The 20,902-nt window shown below is 43.1% G+C and overlaps 2 protein-coding genes across 3 annotated transcripts in view; both read left to right on the top strand.

Annotated features, from left to right (window-relative positions):
- Positions 1 to 20,702, top strand: part of LOC111969520 (thrombospondin type-1 domain-containing protein 4) — a 147,820-nt gene extending 127,118 nt beyond the window's left edge. For both annotated transcript variants that reach the window (XM_070445470.1, XM_023995699.2), the window contains one exon: positions 20,147 to 20,702. The gene's annotated coding sequence lies outside the window, so the exon portion shown is untranslated. The remainder of the gene's footprint in view (positions 1 to 20,146) is intronic.
- Positions 529 to 20,702, top strand: LOC111969523 (thrombospondin type-1 domain-containing protein 4). The gene is made up of 12 exons (XM_023995703.2): positions 529 to 763; positions 11,029 to 11,236; positions 13,634 to 13,809; positions 13,940 to 14,030; positions 14,193 to 14,390; positions 14,554 to 14,683; positions 14,938 to 15,142; positions 15,566 to 15,739; positions 16,107 to 16,280; positions 16,730 to 16,909; positions 17,065 to 17,209; positions 17,463 to 20,702. Exons 1-12 carry the CDS (start codon positions 683 to 685, stop codon positions 17,603 to 17,605), a joined length of 1,905 nt encoding a protein of 634 aa, XP_023851471.1. The 5' UTR covers positions 529 to 682; the 3' UTR covers positions 17,606 to 20,702.
- Positions 20,703 to 20,902: the final 200 nt, after the last annotated feature.

Raw genomic sequence — 20,902 nt, forward strand, 5'->3', positions numbered from 1 at the left:
GTGCTTGCGTATGCTTGTATATATGTAGTGAGTGCTAAAGGGAGTCGTATTGGTTGCAGGAGTTTGTGGTCTCTCCATGTTTAAGCACATATGAAATGCAAGTCCGTAGTCAGTCTCTACTTTCAGGTTAGAATGTCCACTTGACCACAAAGTGTTTTGGGCTGTTATGTTACTTTTCTTTGGCTGTCTGCTGTGTTCCATTGTCAGTAGTCTAGATTACATTACAATGGTATTCCACCTAGTCCTACTAAATAATGATTAGCAAAGGTATCCAGTTGAGTTGTCTCACCAACACCTGTCCATTGTTGACTACACAGTAGGAGGCTTCATGTTCCACCATTCATAAACAATAAATACTCTTCCTCTTCCCTTCCCAAATATTTCCTTTTTCTTTTAAACATCTCTCCACTAATCTTCTTTCTTCCCAGATATACCTTTCTCTCTCTCTCCCTCCCCCCTCCCGGCCCTAACTTTTCCTCTTAAATGCCCCAGCCTCCCCAGCTGCGCCTCCTCCAGCTCAGTTTACAAGGCTGTGCATAAAGATCAGCAGAGTAGTGGTTTTGGCGTTCACTGCACTACAGGGGCAAGGCGAAACAGCCAGGAGCAGCTACCATTTTCTACTGGACCTGTCTGAATGCATGACTGAGAGCTGCTGGTCAATAGTTCTTGGCCAAATGAGAGAATGCTATCAGGTCTGGCTCTTCTGCTGCTTGTCTGCCTCCTCCACATGTTTGTGACTGCGCAGGGGAACCCGTGGTCACAGGTAAGACTTAAACCATACCATGGTCTTACTATGGACCCTCTCTCTTCTTTTCCACAGGTTAGGCTGAGACTGACCGTCTGGGACTGGCTACTCATCGCTCCCAGTCCCAGCACCTTTACACGTCCCAAACAGACATAAGAGGGACTCCCTCTAAAACTATGACCTGTATAAATCTGTATTATGAATGTAATTAGCCTGTTTAGCCCGGTGCCCGTCTTAAGTAATTCTCGAGCAGCTGAACTGTAAGTTTATAGTCTGATTCTAATAGATAGGTTAAATTCTAAGTTAGTTCATGCCTTGGCTATGACTGCAGACTATAGATCATGAGGAGGAAGTAGGGATCAGATTAGGTATTTACTGTGTGACTGTTTTCACTGTTAAGCAGCTTTGGCAGTCTGTGCTGTTGACTCTGTAGCACATATAAGGCAGGCTGTTATATAGCTATAAAGGACAGTGTCCTTCAAAGTTGCACTTAGTATAACTGTGGAAACTCTAAAGGGGGATGTCTGGCTTGTAATTGGGCATAGATTGGCAGAGCTCCATGTGTGTGTAAATGATTGACTACATGGCTGTGACATCACTGTGATACTGATGCAGACAGGTGATGTACAGTCATAGAAATAGAATATCTCATTCTAGTTCTGTGTGTACAGTATCCTGGTTTGATCTGTTCATCAAGGTCATGTGCCTTGATGAAAGTAATTGTGACCAAAATGTTACATGTGAATGAATGGAGTCCATGCAACCGGTTTGCTTTGTCTTCTGCTAAACATCTCTGTAAAAATGTATGATGTCAGGTGAAGCTGCATTTGGTCATTTGGCAGGAGTTGAGATTGGTGTCTTAGAGAACGATTGTATAGGATTACGTGTTCCCTCCATAATACTCTCACTATAGGGCATCTTTCATTTCCACATGTAAACATGTAGGTGTGTCCTTAAGTTGTCCCTTACCCTGTATTTAGGCACTTTTTTTAATATCCATTCATTATGTTCCCAACACAGATCCTCTACAAACAGATACTGATGACAGAGGAAACCCTCAGTGTTTTAAAGACTGTAGAATCAACACGGTTTGTGCTATTTCAGAGACAAGCAGTGGGCATTTATGAGGCTGCTGTGCCCTTGACCTGAGGCCTCAGGCTGGCAGAGAGGTTTGAGAAGTTTGTGGGGTACGTGAGGCCTTTTTACTGTTGAGAGAACATCCCCCAGTCATGACCGGTATATATCACTCTACTCTTCACTGTCGGGAAAACATCCCCCAGTCATGAGCGGTATATATCACTCTACTCTTCACTGTCGGGAAAACATCCCCCAGTCCATGGACATATATTCATGTACCCTTCCTGCGGCGAAACTCCTGTCGCTGGACGCTATCTACTCACTTACTCTTCACTGTGAGATAACATCCCCCAGTCATTAGAGCGTATTATCACTCTACTCTTCACTGTCGGGAAACATCCCCCAGTCATGCCGGTATATCACTCTACCCTTCACTGTCGGGAAACATCCCCCAGTCATGACCGGTATATATCACTCTACCCTCACTGTCGGAAAAACATCCCCAGCTGACCGAAGATATCACTCTCCTTCACTGCGGGGAAACATCCCCAGTCATGACCAGTATATATCACTCTACTCTTCACTGTCGGGAAACATCCCCCCGTCATGACCGTTATCTACATCTACTCTTCACTGTGAATACATCCCCAGTCATGACCGTGATATATCACTCTACTCTCACTGTCGGGAAAACATCCCCCAGTCATGACCGGTAATATCACTCTACTTCTCACTGTCGGAAAACATCCCCCAGTCATGACACGTATATACACTCTACTCTTCACTGTCGGGAAACATCCCCAGTCATGACCAGTATATATCACTCTACTCTTCACTGTGTGAGAAACATCCCCAGTCCACATGACCAGTATAATCAGTCTACCTCTTCACTGCGGAGGAAACATCCCCCAGTCATGACCGTATATATACTCTACTCTTCACGGTCGAACATCCCCCAGTCCAGCGGTATATATCACTCTACTCTTCACTGTGGGATAACATCCCCCGTCATGACGGTATATATCACTCTTACCCTTCACTGTCGGGAAAACATCCCCCAGTCATGACCCGTTATATCACTCTACCCTTCACTGTCGTGAAACATCCCCCAGTCATGACCGGTATATATCACTCACCCTCACTGTCGGGAAAACATCCCCAGTCATACCAGTATATCACTCTACCTCTCACTGTCGGGAAACAGTCCCCCAGTCATGCACCAGTATATTCACTCTACTCTTCACTGTTGAGATAAATCCCCAGTTTCTATGACCAGTATATATCACTCTACTCTTCACTGTCGGGAAAACATCCCCCAGTCCATGACCGTATTATCACTCTACTCTTCACTGTCGGGAAAACATTCCCCAGTCATGACCATATATATCACTCTACTCACTGTCGGGAACATCCCCAGTCCAGGACGGTATATATCACTCTACTCTTCACCGGGAAACATCCCCTCATGCATGACGTATATATCACTTACTCTTCACTGTTGAGATAACATCCCCCATGAACAGTATTATCACTCTACTCTTCACTGTCGGGGAAACATCCCCAGGCATGACCAAGATTATCACTCTACTCTTCACTGTGAGAAACATCCCCCAGTCATGACCAGTATATATCATACTACTCTTCACTGTTGAGATAACATCCCCCAGTCATGACAGTATATTACTCTCTCTTCACTGTCGGGGAAACATCCCTCAGTCATGACCAGTATATATCACTCTACTCTTCACTGTGAGGACCCCTCTCTTATCCGGAGGCAACAAAAAGTATTCAAGTTACTTTAGCTGTGTTCCATACTATTACCATGTTATTCCACTTATCCAGTATTGATCTCGTCTGCGATGTGACCTGCTACAGTAGAGGTTTTCTTTAAAATGGATGGAGGAGCCCAATAGCCCTACTCCTCTGTGGGAAGAGTTATCCCCACAGTTCAGTCATTATTCCTGGTTGTTTTGGATACCCACTTGGGGTTTGACACATGATTTATGTTGGGAAACTCCATGTAGTGGGAAGAACCCATGAGTTATCACTGTCTGGTCCAGAGAAACCAGAGTGTTGTGTGCTTTTTATTGTGTTTCACACTCAGAGCATTGCCTTGGCTGGTTGACTTCCACATCTATGATACAAGTTCCGAGATGAAATCAGAGAAGTCTGTGATTCTTGAAGATATGTCTCCATTCTACCTTACAGACGGATTGTGATGGTCTATTTGTCTATTAATTTTTGAAGCAAAATGTTTTAAATGACACAACGCATGATAGGGGTTAGGACTAAATGGATTTTAGTTCTTTGTGGAGGGGCTGGCAATGGTGTTGGTGTCTGTCTGTGGATCGCGCGATCGTAGTATTTCCTAATCTCCTTTTAATGCTGCAATCTGATATGGAAATGTCAATTGGTATTGGAAGTTGTACAGTACCATAACAGGTCTAGCACTATTCATTGGGAGYTGCCCTTGAATGTCTGATGGATGTAGTTTACAAAGTGACTTCATTATACTGTATGCAAGTGAAAATCACCTTTCACCTTGTGATCACTGAGCAGTCCCCAGCAMTACAGTAGCCWACCTCCACCACAGCTGCAGATGTGTTTCCAGTGCTGACTGTGTTGAAGGCAGTGTGTGTTGTTAGCGACCTCACCCTCATTAAACACTGTTCTGATAAAGGAGCCTCTAAAGGGAAGGTAGAAAGGAACACAGCATCTCACCATGTGGGAGACAGATGCTTGTGGCCTTTGCCACTGCCAACGGTCGGCCACATGCACTTCACATGGACCGACCAACCGAACGGAGGGGGTGGGTTGTCATGCCATACTATGATGTTATACTGGATTCTGTGTGAGAAATGAAATAGGAATCAGTGATAAAACACAAACAGACACTATTATATGGGACATGTGGCTCTGTATGTTCTAATGATGTACAGGATGCCAGTATGGTCCTATTCTAAAAGCTGGCCAGTGTTTCAACTCAGCAGGTTTGCATTAGTCCTAGCCTTGGTAACAATTTAAAAGCTGATGGAATTGAGCATTTTGTTATTTTCTAAATAATCACATTTATTTTATACCTATATTGTGAATACTATTCAACAACAGCAGCAGCATGGAGGGGTTTGGTTAAATGCTGAAGACACATTTCAATTGAAGGCATTGTACAACTGACTAGGTATCCCCCTTTCCCTTTCCCATTAGAAGACCTTTAGCCTTTAGTCAGAAGTTGAGCTCATCATACAGTAATGAACATAGTAGAGTGAGCCTCTGTCCTGAATGCCTGCCTGCCTGCCTGCCTGCCTGCCGTGGCAGAGAGCACCTCCACCTCATTGTGCTGTAGTGTTTAAACAGACAGGAAGGAAGGCGTACATGGACAGAGATGGAATTAAATGAATGGAATGACTGACGCATAGCTGAGGTTTGCTGCCCGCTCCAAAGCCAAGCTACACCGCTTCCTGACATCCTGACAGGCTGCCTGCCTGGGAGACTCAGCGGTAGCTGGCTGGCGTACCATACGTACAGCGACCCCAGATGATACCACTATGGCATGTCTAACTTCAAGTCTACACCAAGCCCTTATGATACTGTACCACTATTGCATGTCTAATTTGGGAGACTGACAGGATGTCAGGGTGAGAGCACTTCTAGCCGTTCACATCACAGTCAAGGAAGGTCAGAAGGTCTCGTTAATTTCCTTGACCACAGTGCCAAAGTGCTCTGCGATTTCAAACCAGGCAGACAGTGAAGGCATCCTCAGTGAGTGGGTAGGTAGATAGAAACCATAATCAGTCTCAGAGGGGATGTTATTTTGTCATTTCTATCGATCTATACCTTCGTCTTTCCAACCCAGTCAGTAGTAGTTAACTATGTTTATTGAATGTAAGTATTATTTTGTGCATTGGGGAGTTGTAAGATTTGATGTAAGATTATGTAGACATAATATCTTGCGTTCTGTTTGATTTTAAAAGTTTAGAACCCACATATTTCTAATTGCCAGCACTTCTAATATACAATATGACCCAGTTTACTATTTATTACTACAATTTCTTCTAGAGCAACGAGTCACATTTTTGATAATGATCCCCACTCAATGATCCCCACTCATCTTTTTTTCATGTTGAAGTTGTGGTCAGTCATTGAGCTTTCTATAGATTTCAGCATAATGTCATTTCCATTCGGTGGCCATCTTGCTGTAAGGTCACCTCCGCTATGAATTATTATCTGATATGACATTGCCCCAGAATTCTCAGCTTGGAAGCCCAGTAATGTAAATATTACATTTCCAGATGAGTATCATTGCAAGCCAAGTCTTGATAACAGCAATGGCAACGCTCCAGCAGAGCTCTCTGCTGGCTGTACAGCAAGTGAAGAGTTGAAAATGTTCTCATAATGTTCACAAAACAACCTCTGTTACTCTTTGGTCGTAAATTTGGTCGACAGGGTGTGTGTGTTTCTTTTATGTCAAAGTGGAGTGTTATCATTTGAAAATAAAGGGAGAATTCCTTTAATCTGAAGATATTCTCATAAGAATTTAATGTAATTGGTGAAGCGAGGCCAAACCATTKAGCTGACACTTAATTCTAGAGCCTGTTATTGTTATTAATATGTATTCCATTAATGCAGCATTCATTTAGTTTGTTGTTATTTGATAAACATGTTGATAAACATGTTAGGTGTTAAAATATTAGATGTTATGTTAAATAATATGCAAGATTTCAACCTTGAAACATATCTAAGTTTGTGTACTCAAAGTTTATGTACCCTGTAATAGTGTTAAGGGTCTAAGTGTGTTAATATATTCATGCATTCAGTGAGCAGTGTTGGTGCTTTCTCAGGGACTTATTGAGCGATCTACCTTCCTGACCCTTCTGAAGTTAAGCTTCAGTCAGTTATCCCTGGTGGTTTCCAGGCTGGTGGGTCTGGCATGGCACCCAGAGTATAATATCGTGGGAACCCCTAGTCTAAGCTCTGACAAGACCCAAGTATGTTCTGACCTCAAGCCATGGACATGGCAGAGATCAGAAGAGTTATGGTCTAGGATCAGTTACAGCAATGACTGAATAAAAGTGTCTGGAGTCCCTGATATGCAGAGTGTGTGGTTGATAATGGATCATTTGTGTATATGGGGCTCCTGAAACAGCTGCATGAATCTGGATGTATTTGTGTGCCATAGTGCTCCCTGATAGGCCTATACAGTACAGCTGTCTGTACATGTTAATGTCAATCACTCGTTAGCTTAAATCTCGTTGTCATTAGTGGATTTCTCTGTCTAAACATCCACTCACAAACAGTCTCCATTTGAACCCAGGGTCCCAGTCCCACGCCTGTGAGAAACCCTAGCAGTCAGTCCACTGATGACTTTTTCAACCACATCTATAACTTCATTTGGGGTGGATGAAGGCCACGATTCAGTCAGAACTAGTGTTAACCGGCGTTGGCAGACATACGCATARCAGATGTTTTGGCGGTGTTGCAGGTGTAACTGTGGTGTGTCACAAACCACTTCCTTATTATCCCCACTGCGTTAGAAGTTCAAAACGGCRATAGAAAGTGTAGGCTTCTAATGCATGTTTTCATATTCATTTGTATGGGGGGGATTTATAGTCTATCAGTCTAATCAAGGTGTAGACAATAGAACATCACGCACTTGAGTGTTTGAACTTGTAAAGCGGCTGCATTGGATTTGTCGGATTATAAAATCAGGTGATTTCGTTGCCACGATAAGCTAATGCAAGGAGCCACTTGTGGATCTGTCAACTCTAACGTAGTTCCACCTCCAATACCGCCAAAACAATCTCTATGCGGGTGTTAGSTAGCGCAGATCTAATAGATTCTAGCCTGAAGTCTTTAGAGTCAAAGAAAGATGGGGGCTTGTCGACTTAAGGACTAAGATGTTTCCAACATTCCTGTTAACTCCAGCATAAAGTCACTGTGACCACTCATTTTTATATTCATATTCATTCCTTGTGGGAAACCACAAACCAAGGCCCCCCACATAGTTAAAAGCAGCATTATTGCAAGGCAAGTGTAACCTGCGCCAAGCCTGTGGGAAAAGGATCAAGTGACATAGAGTGTCTTTGCAACTGTTTATTGACAGTTTGTGCATGTTTGTAATGAAATAAATGTTGTTTTTTCATTCCTTCTTTACCCACTCAATTAAAGTGCATTAGGCACTTATTTTAAAGCTCCCATACCTTGATTTCTGAGAAGAGGAGCCTCTGTGCACAGCTGAGGACAGGCTTGGAATTGGGATAGCTTTACCATCATAGTGAGACAGTAGTTTAAGGGTATCTAATAACCTTATGGATGCAAACTCAAACATTTGKTATAAAGTGGTTACTGGTATGATGGAAAGAGACCAATAGTCTGCTGGTTCAGTTGTGTAGAATTTCATAAATTAAATTAAACTCAACAAGGGATTATTATCCCTATCATGACAAGCCAATTCCTAAAAGCACAAGACCTTACATCTATTTTATCTGGAAAAGTACTGCTGGGGTTTATTGGAAGGCTAATGTTGTTTTCATCCGACGTTCCTCACTTTGACTGGTAGTTGACTACCATCCTGACACGTCTAACCATTTCCAGATGAGGTGGATTTTAGTGACATTTAAAGGCCCATTATAGTTCTACTGAAAGGGGATGTTGTCCAGCGCCAAGCATAATTATAAACCACCCACAGAGAGCAGATTAGAAAAAAGCAATGATGTGGTCTTTTAATAAATTGAGCACTTAAATACTGTGGATCCCCTTGAAAGGGAAAAACTAGGATCACTCCAAACTTGGTTCAGTGAGACACCTCATGTTGATGGATTCGTGATGCAGGACCATTTATATTTGATATATCAAGGACAGCCTGGGTGACTATTTTCAGGTTTGGGAAACAAATGACTGCTGGCTTCACTGTTTTGCATGGGGTATCATCTGTTCTCCAAAGTCTGTTTTGACAGTTTATGATTTGAAAGATGTACTGTACAGTGATATCAAATCATACCCACACACATTCCTTCAATGATTCCTGTATAGCTCCCATGCCCTAARCCATTTTACCATATTAAAAAGCTTGGAAAACCTTATTGCACAATTTTTCTAAAAACACTCCTGATGCCTCTTAGTCACATGATATTTCATACATTGACGGATTACTCAGATTACTGGTAATAAATTATGTGACTCTCCATTCACACGTTAACACATAGTGATTCAGAGCTTTTCCCAGGCAAACGGCCACAGATAACCATTACTCGCCGAGCTTGTCAAGCTGTAGTTTATGAGGGGAAGGAAGGGACAGTTTTCTTTCTCCTGGGATTAAGGCTAAACATTGAAATGATATCTGTGATAATGTTGTTGCTTAAAGTCAGGGTGTTTTATGGTGAAAATTGAGAAGACAGATACTACTCACTTGGTATCCCAATTGTTTGTGATAGCCTTGCGTACTGTACATGGGATGTATGAAAATATAATAATGTGTAAACTCATATGGAACAATCTGGTTTTCATCATGTACCAATCTTACATTTGAGTGCCTATAGGCTACTGTAGATCCGTTTTTATCCATAATTCCACATTGGCCAATATAACATTTGCCCTGTTTGGTCATTTCTCAGGGCTATTGGTTTGCTATTCCCTCTCTCGTCGCTTATTTCCTGTGTAGAATTTATTATTTAACCTTTATTTAATTAGGCAAGTCAGTTAAGAACAAATTCTTATTTACAATGCGTCGCCCTATGGGACTCCCAATCACGGCCGGATGTGATGCAGCCTSGATTCGAACCAGGTACTGCAGTGATGCCTCTTGCACTGAGATGCAGTGTCTTAGACCACTGCGCCACTTGGGAACCAGTAGAACGAGGTGGTGTGTATTTATTTTGGCCTGGGTGGAGTGTTGGCCCGATGCAGACCTCGCTGCTATGGGTGGGCGAGAGCCAGGCTTCTGTCTCCTGAGCCTACCCCAATCTCCTCAGTCCACCCCTAGCCCTGGCCTGGCAACCATCTCCCCTGTTCCAGCCCCATGTCCCAGCCTGCATCCAGCCTGCAGCTGACTGTCTTACCGCAGCTCCAGGAAGAACTAAGTCCGCTGAGAGCGCATGAATCTACAGCAAAACCCTTTTTAATTACCACTGTAGACTGCTCTTCATTTGTTTGTGTGATTATTCTATGTAAGCATAGTTATGTCCCGTGCTTAAGGACCACACATAAAATGTTGTGTAATATTTTTTGTTGGGACGTAATATATACAGTTGGTCTGAGAAAATATGCCGGTTTAGCAAGGCAAGATCCCCATTAGTCCTGGTTTGGGATTGGGAGGAAATTGTTTGTGACTGACTTTTGTCTAGGAACGGGGGGGATTATTGACTGGACTGCTGAACGTAACATTCCCTGAAAGATACTGACTGACTAAAGACTAACGTTGGCAGCAGTCGAATCACAGAGGAGCTTTGTGTCATTAAAACGAAACAGCTTTTTTGTCCCCTGCTGACTCCTCCCTTGGTCGTTCCTTCGGTTCGAGTGGTGGCGGACTGAGGGCGTATCCTGATCCTGGCACACCAGTGTCTACTCTCCACTGCYCAGGGGTCTGGAATTATAGAAGTACGGTGGCCTGCTGGGATCAGTCCCAACACAGCGAGCTACTTTTACGTCTGAATTGGCTGGATTTATCGACTTCTGATTTGAGTGTTCTATACTAACCTTATCCAGGCTTCCTGTAATTTAAGAGTGCCAATGTGACAGAGAAAGCTAACACCCCCGAGGATTTGCATTGGGAGCCATTACTACTCCAGCATCGTGCCAAGAATATGCCTGTTGTTGGAATGAAGCTGGCTCAGGCTAATTGGTTGTTGTGTTATGGTAGTTAATTATGTGCAGCAGGTCAGGGAGTTAGAGAGGTGAAATAACATGGGTTTGTTTATGARTATGCTGGATAGGCTTTGGTTTATTATCTCTCATTCTCCCCTCTTTACTTGATTAATGAGGTTGCTCATGTTATTTACTTTTCCATGCACTTCAGTGGTAAAACAGTTGCCTGTTAAAACAGATGTCTCAGTAGCTCAACAGTTGAAAATTGCTTCACCTCAAAAATCCTACAGTCCCTCTGCTTACAACAAAAAGTGTACTGTACTGTTTGTAATGTACCGGTATTGATTAGTGAGGTGCTATACATGTCCTCTGTCCCCTCATTTGACCTCCTTCTCCCTCTCTGACAGAGTCTTGGCTGTGATGAGTACCTGGGCTCAGGCAAGGTGATGGACAAGTGTGGGGTGTGTGGCGGGGACAACACGGCCTGTAAGCTGGTGTCAGGGCTCTTCCAGCAGCACAGCCTGAACAAGGTGGGCTACCACAAGATAGTGGAGATCCCAGAGGGAGCCACCAAGATCAACGTCACCGAGACGGTGAAGAGCAGGAATTACCTGGGTGAGTAGGACTGTGACTGACCAGTGTTTTAACCCGGGTCAGAATGTGTTAGCCCGCTGAGCTAAAGCCAAGACATTACCCTCTGGGTACAGACGTCAATTCAACGTCTATTCCACGTTTGTTCAATGTAATGTCATTGAAATGATGAGGAAACAACGTTGATTCAACCAGTGTGTGCCCAGTGGGTAGCTTGGTAGGCAAGTCTTCATGTCTGAGGCAAGGTTACTCAACACACAAGCATGGTTCCAAACCACCTCTGTTTAAGTACAGAGTTACCAGCTCTTTATCCACTGCCCCTTAAGGCTCCATACATCTCTGCCTGAATCAGGCCCATGAGCTATGACACATGCAATAACAATTTTAGGTTTTCCCTTCAACCGCATGTTAGATTATGTTTCATATTACATTAACGGTACTAATAAAAAGTCACAATTTAAAGATAAGCTTCAGGTTATAAAACATCTGACAGCAGTAGCTATTTTTTTTAAATATCATTTAGGTCATGTCTTGCTACATCCGTGCTGTGAGCCTGGTATCAGGCAGCAGGGAACAGCTGCTTGTTAAATTGATTTGATTCATTTAATTAAAAGGCAGCTCAAATACAGAGTCAGGAGGGATTTTTCCGGAATTTTGGATGTGAGCATTTCTATGTTGTCAGTAGTAAGTAACCACACGTGCACTTCTGGTTACAATCTTTTATTTTTTAAAAGCCCTTCGCTGTAATTCATTGAATAATAAGATCTTGTCTTTATAGGAGCATACAGTGTGACACAGAAGTGGGTCTATTTTCAGGAATGACTTCTGGAATGTCAGTGTTTTATTGTTGGAGACATTGGTTTAATGAGAGCCATGCCATAGCATAGCAGTGGGTCTGGAGAGGAGAGAAGAGAAGAGAGGAGAGAGAGAGAGGAGAGAGAGAGAGAGAGAGAGGAAAGGAAGGAAGGAAGGAAGAGAGAGAGAAAGGTGAGAAAGAGAGAGACAGAGAGCGAGAGAGAGAGAGAGAAAGGGAGAGAGAGGGAGTGCCTGGCCCCCACTTCCCCTGGCCTGGCTGCTCCCCTCAGGGGAAAGTATATAAACAAGCTTTCATTAGAGGACCTTTTCCTCCAGCCTTCCCATCCTTTTTAATTAAGGTGAGGAATTTCACTGCTGCCTAGAAAACCACCACTACTGACGGAGCCCAGCGATGTAACCTGCTTTGAAACTACTTTTCTAAGTCAAAACTACTAACTGGAGGTGCCAAGTTATGCCTTGCTTTTTTAATATGAGTCCCCACTCAACCCCTACACAATACTTACTCAGTGAGTAAGCACCTAAGCAGGAAATGTAGAGTATGTGTGAACAATGGCTCCTTTCAGTGACTGCTGTTCCTGCGTCGTTTGGCGTTGTTGTTGGAAGAGTTCATATATCAGTGGGTAAAAGCKTGCTGTGATGCAACATCCTGGGGATAAACAGGACCGAGGATTCTTCCATGGAACTACTTATCGTTACCATTATCCCCTGATGTTTGCCCCACTCTCCTCAATAGACTTCTGTTCTAGTTTATTTCTGCATGCCTAATATGTGCTTTTAGTTGTCCAAACACTCTTATATTTAGTAGTCTTAATGGTACTTGTATAATGTTTTTCGGACAGCCTGTTGCCCTAACCATGGAATTCTCCAATGTGGCTGTAGAGTTGAGAGATTCAGCTACACAATGAACATAAAGCTTTGCCAGCTCTTTACTAACAGGTTTGCTCATTTACCAAAGACATGGCTTTGAAGATACATGTGACGAAATGTATTCAGTTAGCGGTGATTACACAGCTCACTTTTAACGGTTTTGCTCATTATGTTAAAACCGCTTCAGATTAAACAACAATTATGGCAGAGTGGTTGTCAGCATTATTTCCTGTCTGTCTAAGCACAGTAGAGCTGATGGTGACAGGATGGGTTGCTGTCTGTCTCATAGAAATATAACTACTAGAATGGACATTCCCATTCAAGTTGTTGTTCTTTGATGGGGGACCGGTGGCCATATTGAGTGCCCCCAAACTTCCTGTAAAGCAGGAAGTTCAGCATTTAATATGAAAATAGCTCACTCCTTTCAAAATACAGAAATCCTCCGAAAAAAGCAGTGTCTTTTGTAAATGAGCAAACATGTTAGTAAATAGCTGGCAAAGGTTTATGTTAATTGTGTAGCTGAATCTCTCAACTCTACAGCCACATTGGAGAATTCCATGGTTAAGGCAACAAGCCATCTGAAAAACATTACAGAAAAGTTACATATCTTGAAAACTTGAGTGCTGACAAGCAAACATTTTGGGACTATGTCAACAATGGACTAATGAAACAAATAACAAAAGATAGTTTTCCTTCAATGTGTGTTTTATTAACAGTCAACTCATGGTCTGTCTGCAGCTCTGAAAAGCCGCTCAGGTCGCTCCATCATCAATGGGAACTGGGCCATTGACCGGCCAGGGAAGTATGAGGGGGTGGGCACCATGTTCACCTACCGACGACCCAATGAGGTCACCAGCACCGCCGGGGAGTCCTTCCTGGCTGAAGGGCCAACCAATGAGATCCTGGATGTTTATGTATGTAACCAGTCAACTTGTATGTACAATAAAATGTAGCTCATATTGGCACATATTTCTCTGGCAGTTTACACTGGCACATTACGTTGTAATTCACTTGTTTACTGAATAATTTTTGCTCTGTCCTCAGGTGATCTACCAGCAGCCCAACCCAGGAGTGAGCTATGAATTCATCCTTCCCTCTGACAACCCTCCACAGCACCCCGACCACAGACCTGGAGGTGAGGCTCCCCATAGTTACTGATGCATCTGACTGGGACTGTATGGCCTAAATGAACTATTAGTCCACAAAGGGAGGGGGTCACAACCACTGATGGCGCTGCATCTCAATGACTGAGTTTCCCCTGGTTTTGTTGGCTGAAATACCATGTTCGATCTCCCAGGGAACACTCTGCATGGGCAAAGTGGGAATGACCACCGGGGCAACCCCAACCAGGAGGGGTACGATCCAGCAGGAGTGGGCAAATACCCTCCCCAGATACCCAACAAGCAGGTGCCAGCGGTCCATCCACCCAAACGTCAGAGAGAATACAACTGGAAACTGTCTGGGGCAACAGAGTGTAGCGCCTCCTGTGGCAGAGGTAAGACATGGCATGCATCTTTGTCTGAACTGAAGCCCCAAGAGGTCTCAACCTCTAATTCATAATAGTTGATCAACTAGGTTTAACAGATTCCCACAGTGAGTAGTGAAGATGCAGTATTGAGGCATGAAAATCTAAAGCTCTTCTGTGTATTGGTTTTCAGGTAGCAGGTACACCATCTTCCGCTGTGTCCACAGACCGAGCCATGAGCAGGTACCAGAGAACCAGTGTGACAGCAGCACCAGGCCCAGTTCACAGGAGGAGCCCTGCAACCTTCAGTCCTGCCCTGCCTTGTGAGAGACCCCTCTGTCTCAACCACACTTACATTACATACAGGGCTCTTAGACACTACACACACTGGTTCAATACATACACAGAGCTTTAGCATTTTTAAGAAAAGTTCCTGACCCGTCAAATGTATAGTTTAATAATTAGATCATAATTAGAATCTAATTGGACAATTGACCACATGTTTTATTAGCTATGTTGGGACCACAAAGCTATTGTGTCCCTCTGAACATGGGGCCTTGTGTGTCCTACTGTGCAGCTGGGACATTGGTGAGTGGTCGGAGTGCAGTAAGACATGTGGCCTGGGTATGCAGCACCGCCAGGTCTTGTGCAGGCAGGTGTATGCCAACCGGACCCTCAACGTCCACACCAGCCGCTGCCGCCACCTGGAGCAGCCTGAGACCACCAGCACCTGCCAGCTGAAAATCTGCAGCGAGTGGCAGATAAGAACCGAGTGGAGCGTTGTGAGTGACAGCTGTCAATCAATATGCTTCAAATAGTATTTGTTTCAAATACTTTAGCTGCACTTGTTTGAGCTTGCTCGGGACATGGAACTGTTAGAATAGTAAACCTACCCCACCCATCTGAGGCAGGCTCAATCAAAAGTTCTAAGTACTCGGACAAGATTTAACATACTCCATACTGTATTAAAATAATGTATCAGAAAGTACATGAACCCCAATTAGATAAATGTTATCATTCCTCTAAAGTTTCTAACATTCCTTATCATAAATTAAACCCAAGCAAGTATTCTATGGAGCATTTTCCCAGTTGTTTTCACAGACAACAGGTTACATTCATCAGAGAGAACTGACCCATGTTTACAGTGTGAGATGAACTGAACACTACCCCTATAGTATTTTACTGTCCCTCCTGTGTTTCCCCAGTGCTCTGTTCCCTGTGGCGTGGGCCAGAGGACCAGGGAGGTGCACTGTGTCAGCAACGTGGGAGACTTTGTGTCGGACGAGGAGTGCAACATGAAGCTGCGACCCAGTGACAATGAGAACTGTGACATGGGGCCCTGTGCTAAAAGTTGGTTCTTCACTGAGTGGGGGAATAAGGTATGTATGTGTAGGACTGAGGACATGGACTCTCACCATCACTGTCTAACACTTTTCTAACCTAATACTGTAGTAATTGTTGTACTTGATTGGATTGCATCTACTACAGTATTGTAGATGCAAGATTATAATTGAATACAAATTGACTTGATACTACTGTTAAAAACGAGGGTGATACTAGGGCCGGGATCCAATCAGATAGCGCTTTGTCAGCTTTGCACCTTTTAAAGGCAATGTTCCCCATTCACAGTAAACGCTGCATATGAGATCAATTGTAAATGACCTTTGAATGACCTTTGAAATGACCTTTGAAAGTGCCCTATACACTGATCTTCCTTGTCACTTGCCATGTCTTTGCTCTCTGCAGTGTTCTGCTGAGTGTGGGATGGGCATCCGGACCCGTGGCGTTCTGTGCCTGACCAATCACATCAGCAGCTTGCCTCTGGAGGGGTGTGGCCATGAGCGCCCCACTGACTCTCAGGTCTGTAATCACGGCCCCTGTGAGAGTCGCATCGAGTGGTTTACAGCCCCCTGGAGTCAGGTAAGACAGGACAACGCCTGGTCAAACTGGGCTTGCAGGGACACATCTGGGGAAAGATTAGGATGAGGATTTGCTGCTGATTTTACAGATGTCTCCTGCCCATTACTTACATTTTTACTGATGTCTCATGTCAGTGTTGTATTACCTATCCCCACCCCCAAAAAACATTTCTTACCCCAGGACAGAAAGAGGAAGTCTCAGATGTTACAAATCCATTGTCCATTATTTCCATTTKAAATAGATATTTAGTTCAGGACAGGGCTTAATCTCTGTCCAGGAAACCGGCCCTCTAAGTAAGGTGTACCTTCTATAACTCAGGTCGCCCAATCAACTGAGCCAGTGATACCTTTTTCTTTTTCTTAAATAAAACAAAACATGTTGAAACAGTTCCGATGTCTCATGTCATGCCCATGTGTAGTATTACCTATGGTCTTTTCTCCTTCCCCCAGTGCTCAACAGAGTGTGGCTCGGGCAGCCAGCAGAGGGCAGTGGTGTGTCTGATGAAGTCTGATGAGGGGTTCAATGTAATGCCGCCCTACGAATGTTCTTCTCTAGACAAGCCTCTTAATCAGCAGAGCTGCCACCTCAAGCCCTGCGGGGCCATGTGGTACCACACAGACTGGAGCGCTGTGAGTAACTGTACACGCACATGCCCACACATGCGCACACTCACACATGAAAAAACAGACACACGCTTTTATTTGGAGTTGTGAAATACACTCTCTTGAAAGCGTAATTGAAGAGAATGAGGTTTGAACTGTATTCTCTGTCCCTGTCCCTGCAGTGTTCTAAGACATGTGAGGGGGGCTTCCGTGTGAGGGAGGTGCGCTGTCTGTCTGATGGCATGCTTTCCAGTGAGGGCTGTGAGGAGGAGCTGAAACCAGTGGAGAGAGAGGAGTGCAACCCAGAGCCCTGCGTCCCACACATAGGTCAGTTACTACTGTATAGTAAACATGGATCTGGGGCCAAGGCACCTCCTCTGGAATGTCATACAGTTGGATTGGTTAATGATGGCTGGTCTGGTCCTAACTACTGTCAGACAATTTTAATGAGGATTAGAGGGGATTTTAGTCTAAAATGGTTAAACATTTATGAAGATCATATTCCATACAGAAAACATATAATACTTAAAGATTTCTAAAACTTAAAATCACTGATATTATGATTATGATTGTTTTTCAGACGAGAACTGTCGAGACAAGTATTTCAACTGCAATGTGGTGGTCCAGGCACGTCTCTGTGTGTACGACTACTACAAGACAACCTGCTGTGCCTCCTGCACACGAGTGGCCCACAGACAGTCACAACACAGGGCACTCAGCTAGCCCCCTCCCCAGGCCTCAGACCTCTAGTGGGCCTGACACAGCACCCAGAGCAGGCCCTCAGTCCCTGGGCCAAACACACTGACCCACAGTGGAGAGGACAGCCTAGAACCTGACTCTGGGTGGACACTGACTGGACACTATAATATGAGTGCTGAAAATACAGACTGAAAAACTGAAAGACTGCAAAGAAAGGAAGTGAAAGCCCAACTTGTTTTTGGCTTGTGAGGAGATTGCCAATGGGCAATACGGGAAACGGAATGGTTCTTGGAGGWTGGTTGTGAAGGACTAACAGGGCTATGAGTGGAGGAGCTCTGGTGAGGCGAGATGATAAGCAGGACACCAAACCGACCAATTTATGGTCTGTAACCAGAATCCCCTCCAATAAAAGTTCCTGTCTGGGTTTTTGTTGTGTTTCGTGGGAAGCAGTTTGCCGCTGCCATTCACCTGAATAGGTTAAGGTCTTAAATAAGGTCTTTGGCCGAAACGTTGACAGAATAAACAAGGTGCAGAGGTAATATTGTGTGAGGGAGTTATCTTTCTTACAACTAAGGACTGCTACCRCATCTGTGATGAGACTCTTGACTACCATGGCTCTCTTGGATTACATCAAAGGAGAGGAAGATACAGTATGAAAGTAGAGCAAGATTCTGTTTGTTTTGCATAATGTATAGACTGTACACATTTTAATAAGCTTCTTTACGCTTTAAAATCCACAATATTTATGATCTAATTAAAACTACTTGTAGTATGAAGTTGCCCAAGCTTGCTCTTAAATCATCCCCAATTACGCATCATGAGGGCTCTGTTCAATACTCTCCTACACAGCAGTTTAGTTGACCAAAGATTTCACTATTTCACAGGAGGACGTGTCAAACAGTAATTGCTCAGTCCAGATCTATGGCTCTATGTAGTCTGTGCCGGTGAAGCGTTACAGATGACGCAATATAAATGTTAAGGTAATTTCTGATTGAGCCAACATATGCAGTGTTTACCGTTATACAGTCTCCGCTAATACGGAACATTGCCTTTAAATTTCAATCACGCTGTAACGCTGAACTTCTGCKATACGGATTGAATATAGCCCCAAGTGACAGCTCACCAGTTTTACACAGCAACCCTCTAACAAATTAAGCTCCAAAATGTTCATGTGTCGTTGTAGTGTATCATATATTTTGCATCACTGCTGTGTGTATGTACTGTGTATATACAGAACCAGTCARAAGTTTGGACACACCTACTCATTAAAGGTTTTTTCTTTATTTTTACTATTTTCTACATTATAGAATAATAGTGAAGACATCAAAACAAAGAAATAACACAAGGAATCATGTACTTACCAAAAAGACCATGAAGGCCTGATTCACACAGTCTCCTCTGAACAGTTGATGTTGAAATGTGCCTTTTACTTGAACTCTGTGAAGCATTTATTTGGACTGCAATTTCTGAGGCTGGTAACTGTAATGAACTTATCCTCTGCAGCAGAGGTAACTGTGGGTCTTCCTTTCCTGTGGCGGTCCTCATGAGAGCCAGTTTCATCATAGCACTTGATGGTTTTTGCAACTGCACTTGAAGAAACTTTCAAAATTCTTGACATTTTCCAGATTGACAGACCTTTGTGTCTAAAAGTATTGATGGACTGTCATTTCTCTTTGCTTATTTGAGCTGTTCTTGCCATACTATGGACTTGGTCTTTTGACAAATAGGGCTATCTTCTGTATACCCCCCTACCTTGTCACAAGACAACTGATTGGCTCAAACGCATTAAGGAAAGAAATTCCACAAATTAACTTTTAACAAGGCACACCTGTTAATTGAAATGCATTCCAGGTGACTACCTCATGAAGCTGGTTGAGAGAATGCCAAGAGTGTGCAAATCTGTCAAGGCAAAGGGTGGCTACTTTGTAGAATCTCAAATATAAAATATATTTTGATTTGTTTAATACTTTTCTGGTTACTACATGATTCCATGTGTCATTTCATAGTTATCTCTTCACTATTATTCTACAATGTAGAAAATAGTAAAAATAAAGAAAAACCCTGGAATGAGTAGGTGTGTTCAAACTTTTGACTGGTACTGTATATAATATATATATGTATATGATTGAGTGAGTGAAGTTGCTGAACTGAAGGCAATTCAGCAGGTCCTCCCAGTGACTGAACAGAACAGAAAGCCCTCTTTATTTATTTGTTGGGGTCCCCAGGGAGGGCGTTGGTTTATCGGCACCAGTGGCCCCTTTTGGCTGCAGGGTTAAAACGTCTGTTACCTCTCCACCAATCGCTGCCTAGGAAAGGGATGTAGGCATTCCAGAGCCCACTGGATGGTTAAAGCAGATGGTTAGAAGTTCTAGAACACTATACTTCTTAAAGAGAAGGTAAAATAACTACTATATTTGCGTGAGATAAAAAGATTACGCCATTGTACATTTTTATGTGCATGTGGAGATTGAAACATTAATTCACTAAAAGGATACCGGGATATTCATGACACTTTATAACTGCAGTAATGTACCACAATTTTCACAAATATATATTTTTTTAAAGTACATTTGAGTAAATTGAAACTTTTACTCACGTAGGCCTGGTAAACATCTAAACAAAGGTGATAAATTGACCATGCCAGTAAAGTATTATGCCCCACTACTTTGTCCTTTATCCTGTATTGTACCTCAAGAGCAAGGAGTTCCCTTTTGATTGCATCCATCCTATTAACATTCACTGTAAGAAAAGGTTGAGGACATATTTATCATGGTTGATGTGTTCTCATCCTGTATGTATTGTATGTGTAATGAGATGCTATGTCTGGGATGGACTCTCTATASCTAAAGACATGATAATACAGTGTATTCAATGCAACTTTGAGTTAAAGGGAATTAACTGAATTTGCCAACTGCCAAGTATTTAAGTTAATGATTAACACAATTTTTTTTTTTTTATCAGACAAATGCATAATGACAAATGCATTATGACAAATGCTATACTTTAGTATTTGGTATTCAAATGCAAACATCTGTACTGTACACGATTTCATAATTGAAATGGGCAAGGTTTGATTGGCAGTTTTGGAGAGAATAGGTAAATAAATGTCTGTTTATACTTATTTAGTGTATATTTGTAGTCATCCCATTTATTTGAACACCAGTTCACTGGTGGTGTGAATCAAATCTGTAACGAATAAGGGCATCGATACAAGGAAACTCTTCTTACCAGAGCTACATGAACTTCAGAATGACTTAAGGACCCCATCTAGTGAAGACYGGAAGTATTACTACAAGGTTGTAGTAAACCAACCCACTGTTC

The sequence above is a fragment of the Salvelinus sp. IW2-2015 genome, linkage group LG10, assembly GCF_002910315.2.
Source record: "Salvelinus sp. IW2-2015 linkage group LG10, ASM291031v2, whole genome shotgun sequence".
NCBI classification, from domain to species: Eukaryota; Metazoa; Chordata; class Actinopteri; order Salmoniformes; family Salmonidae; genus Salvelinus; species Salvelinus sp. IW2-2015.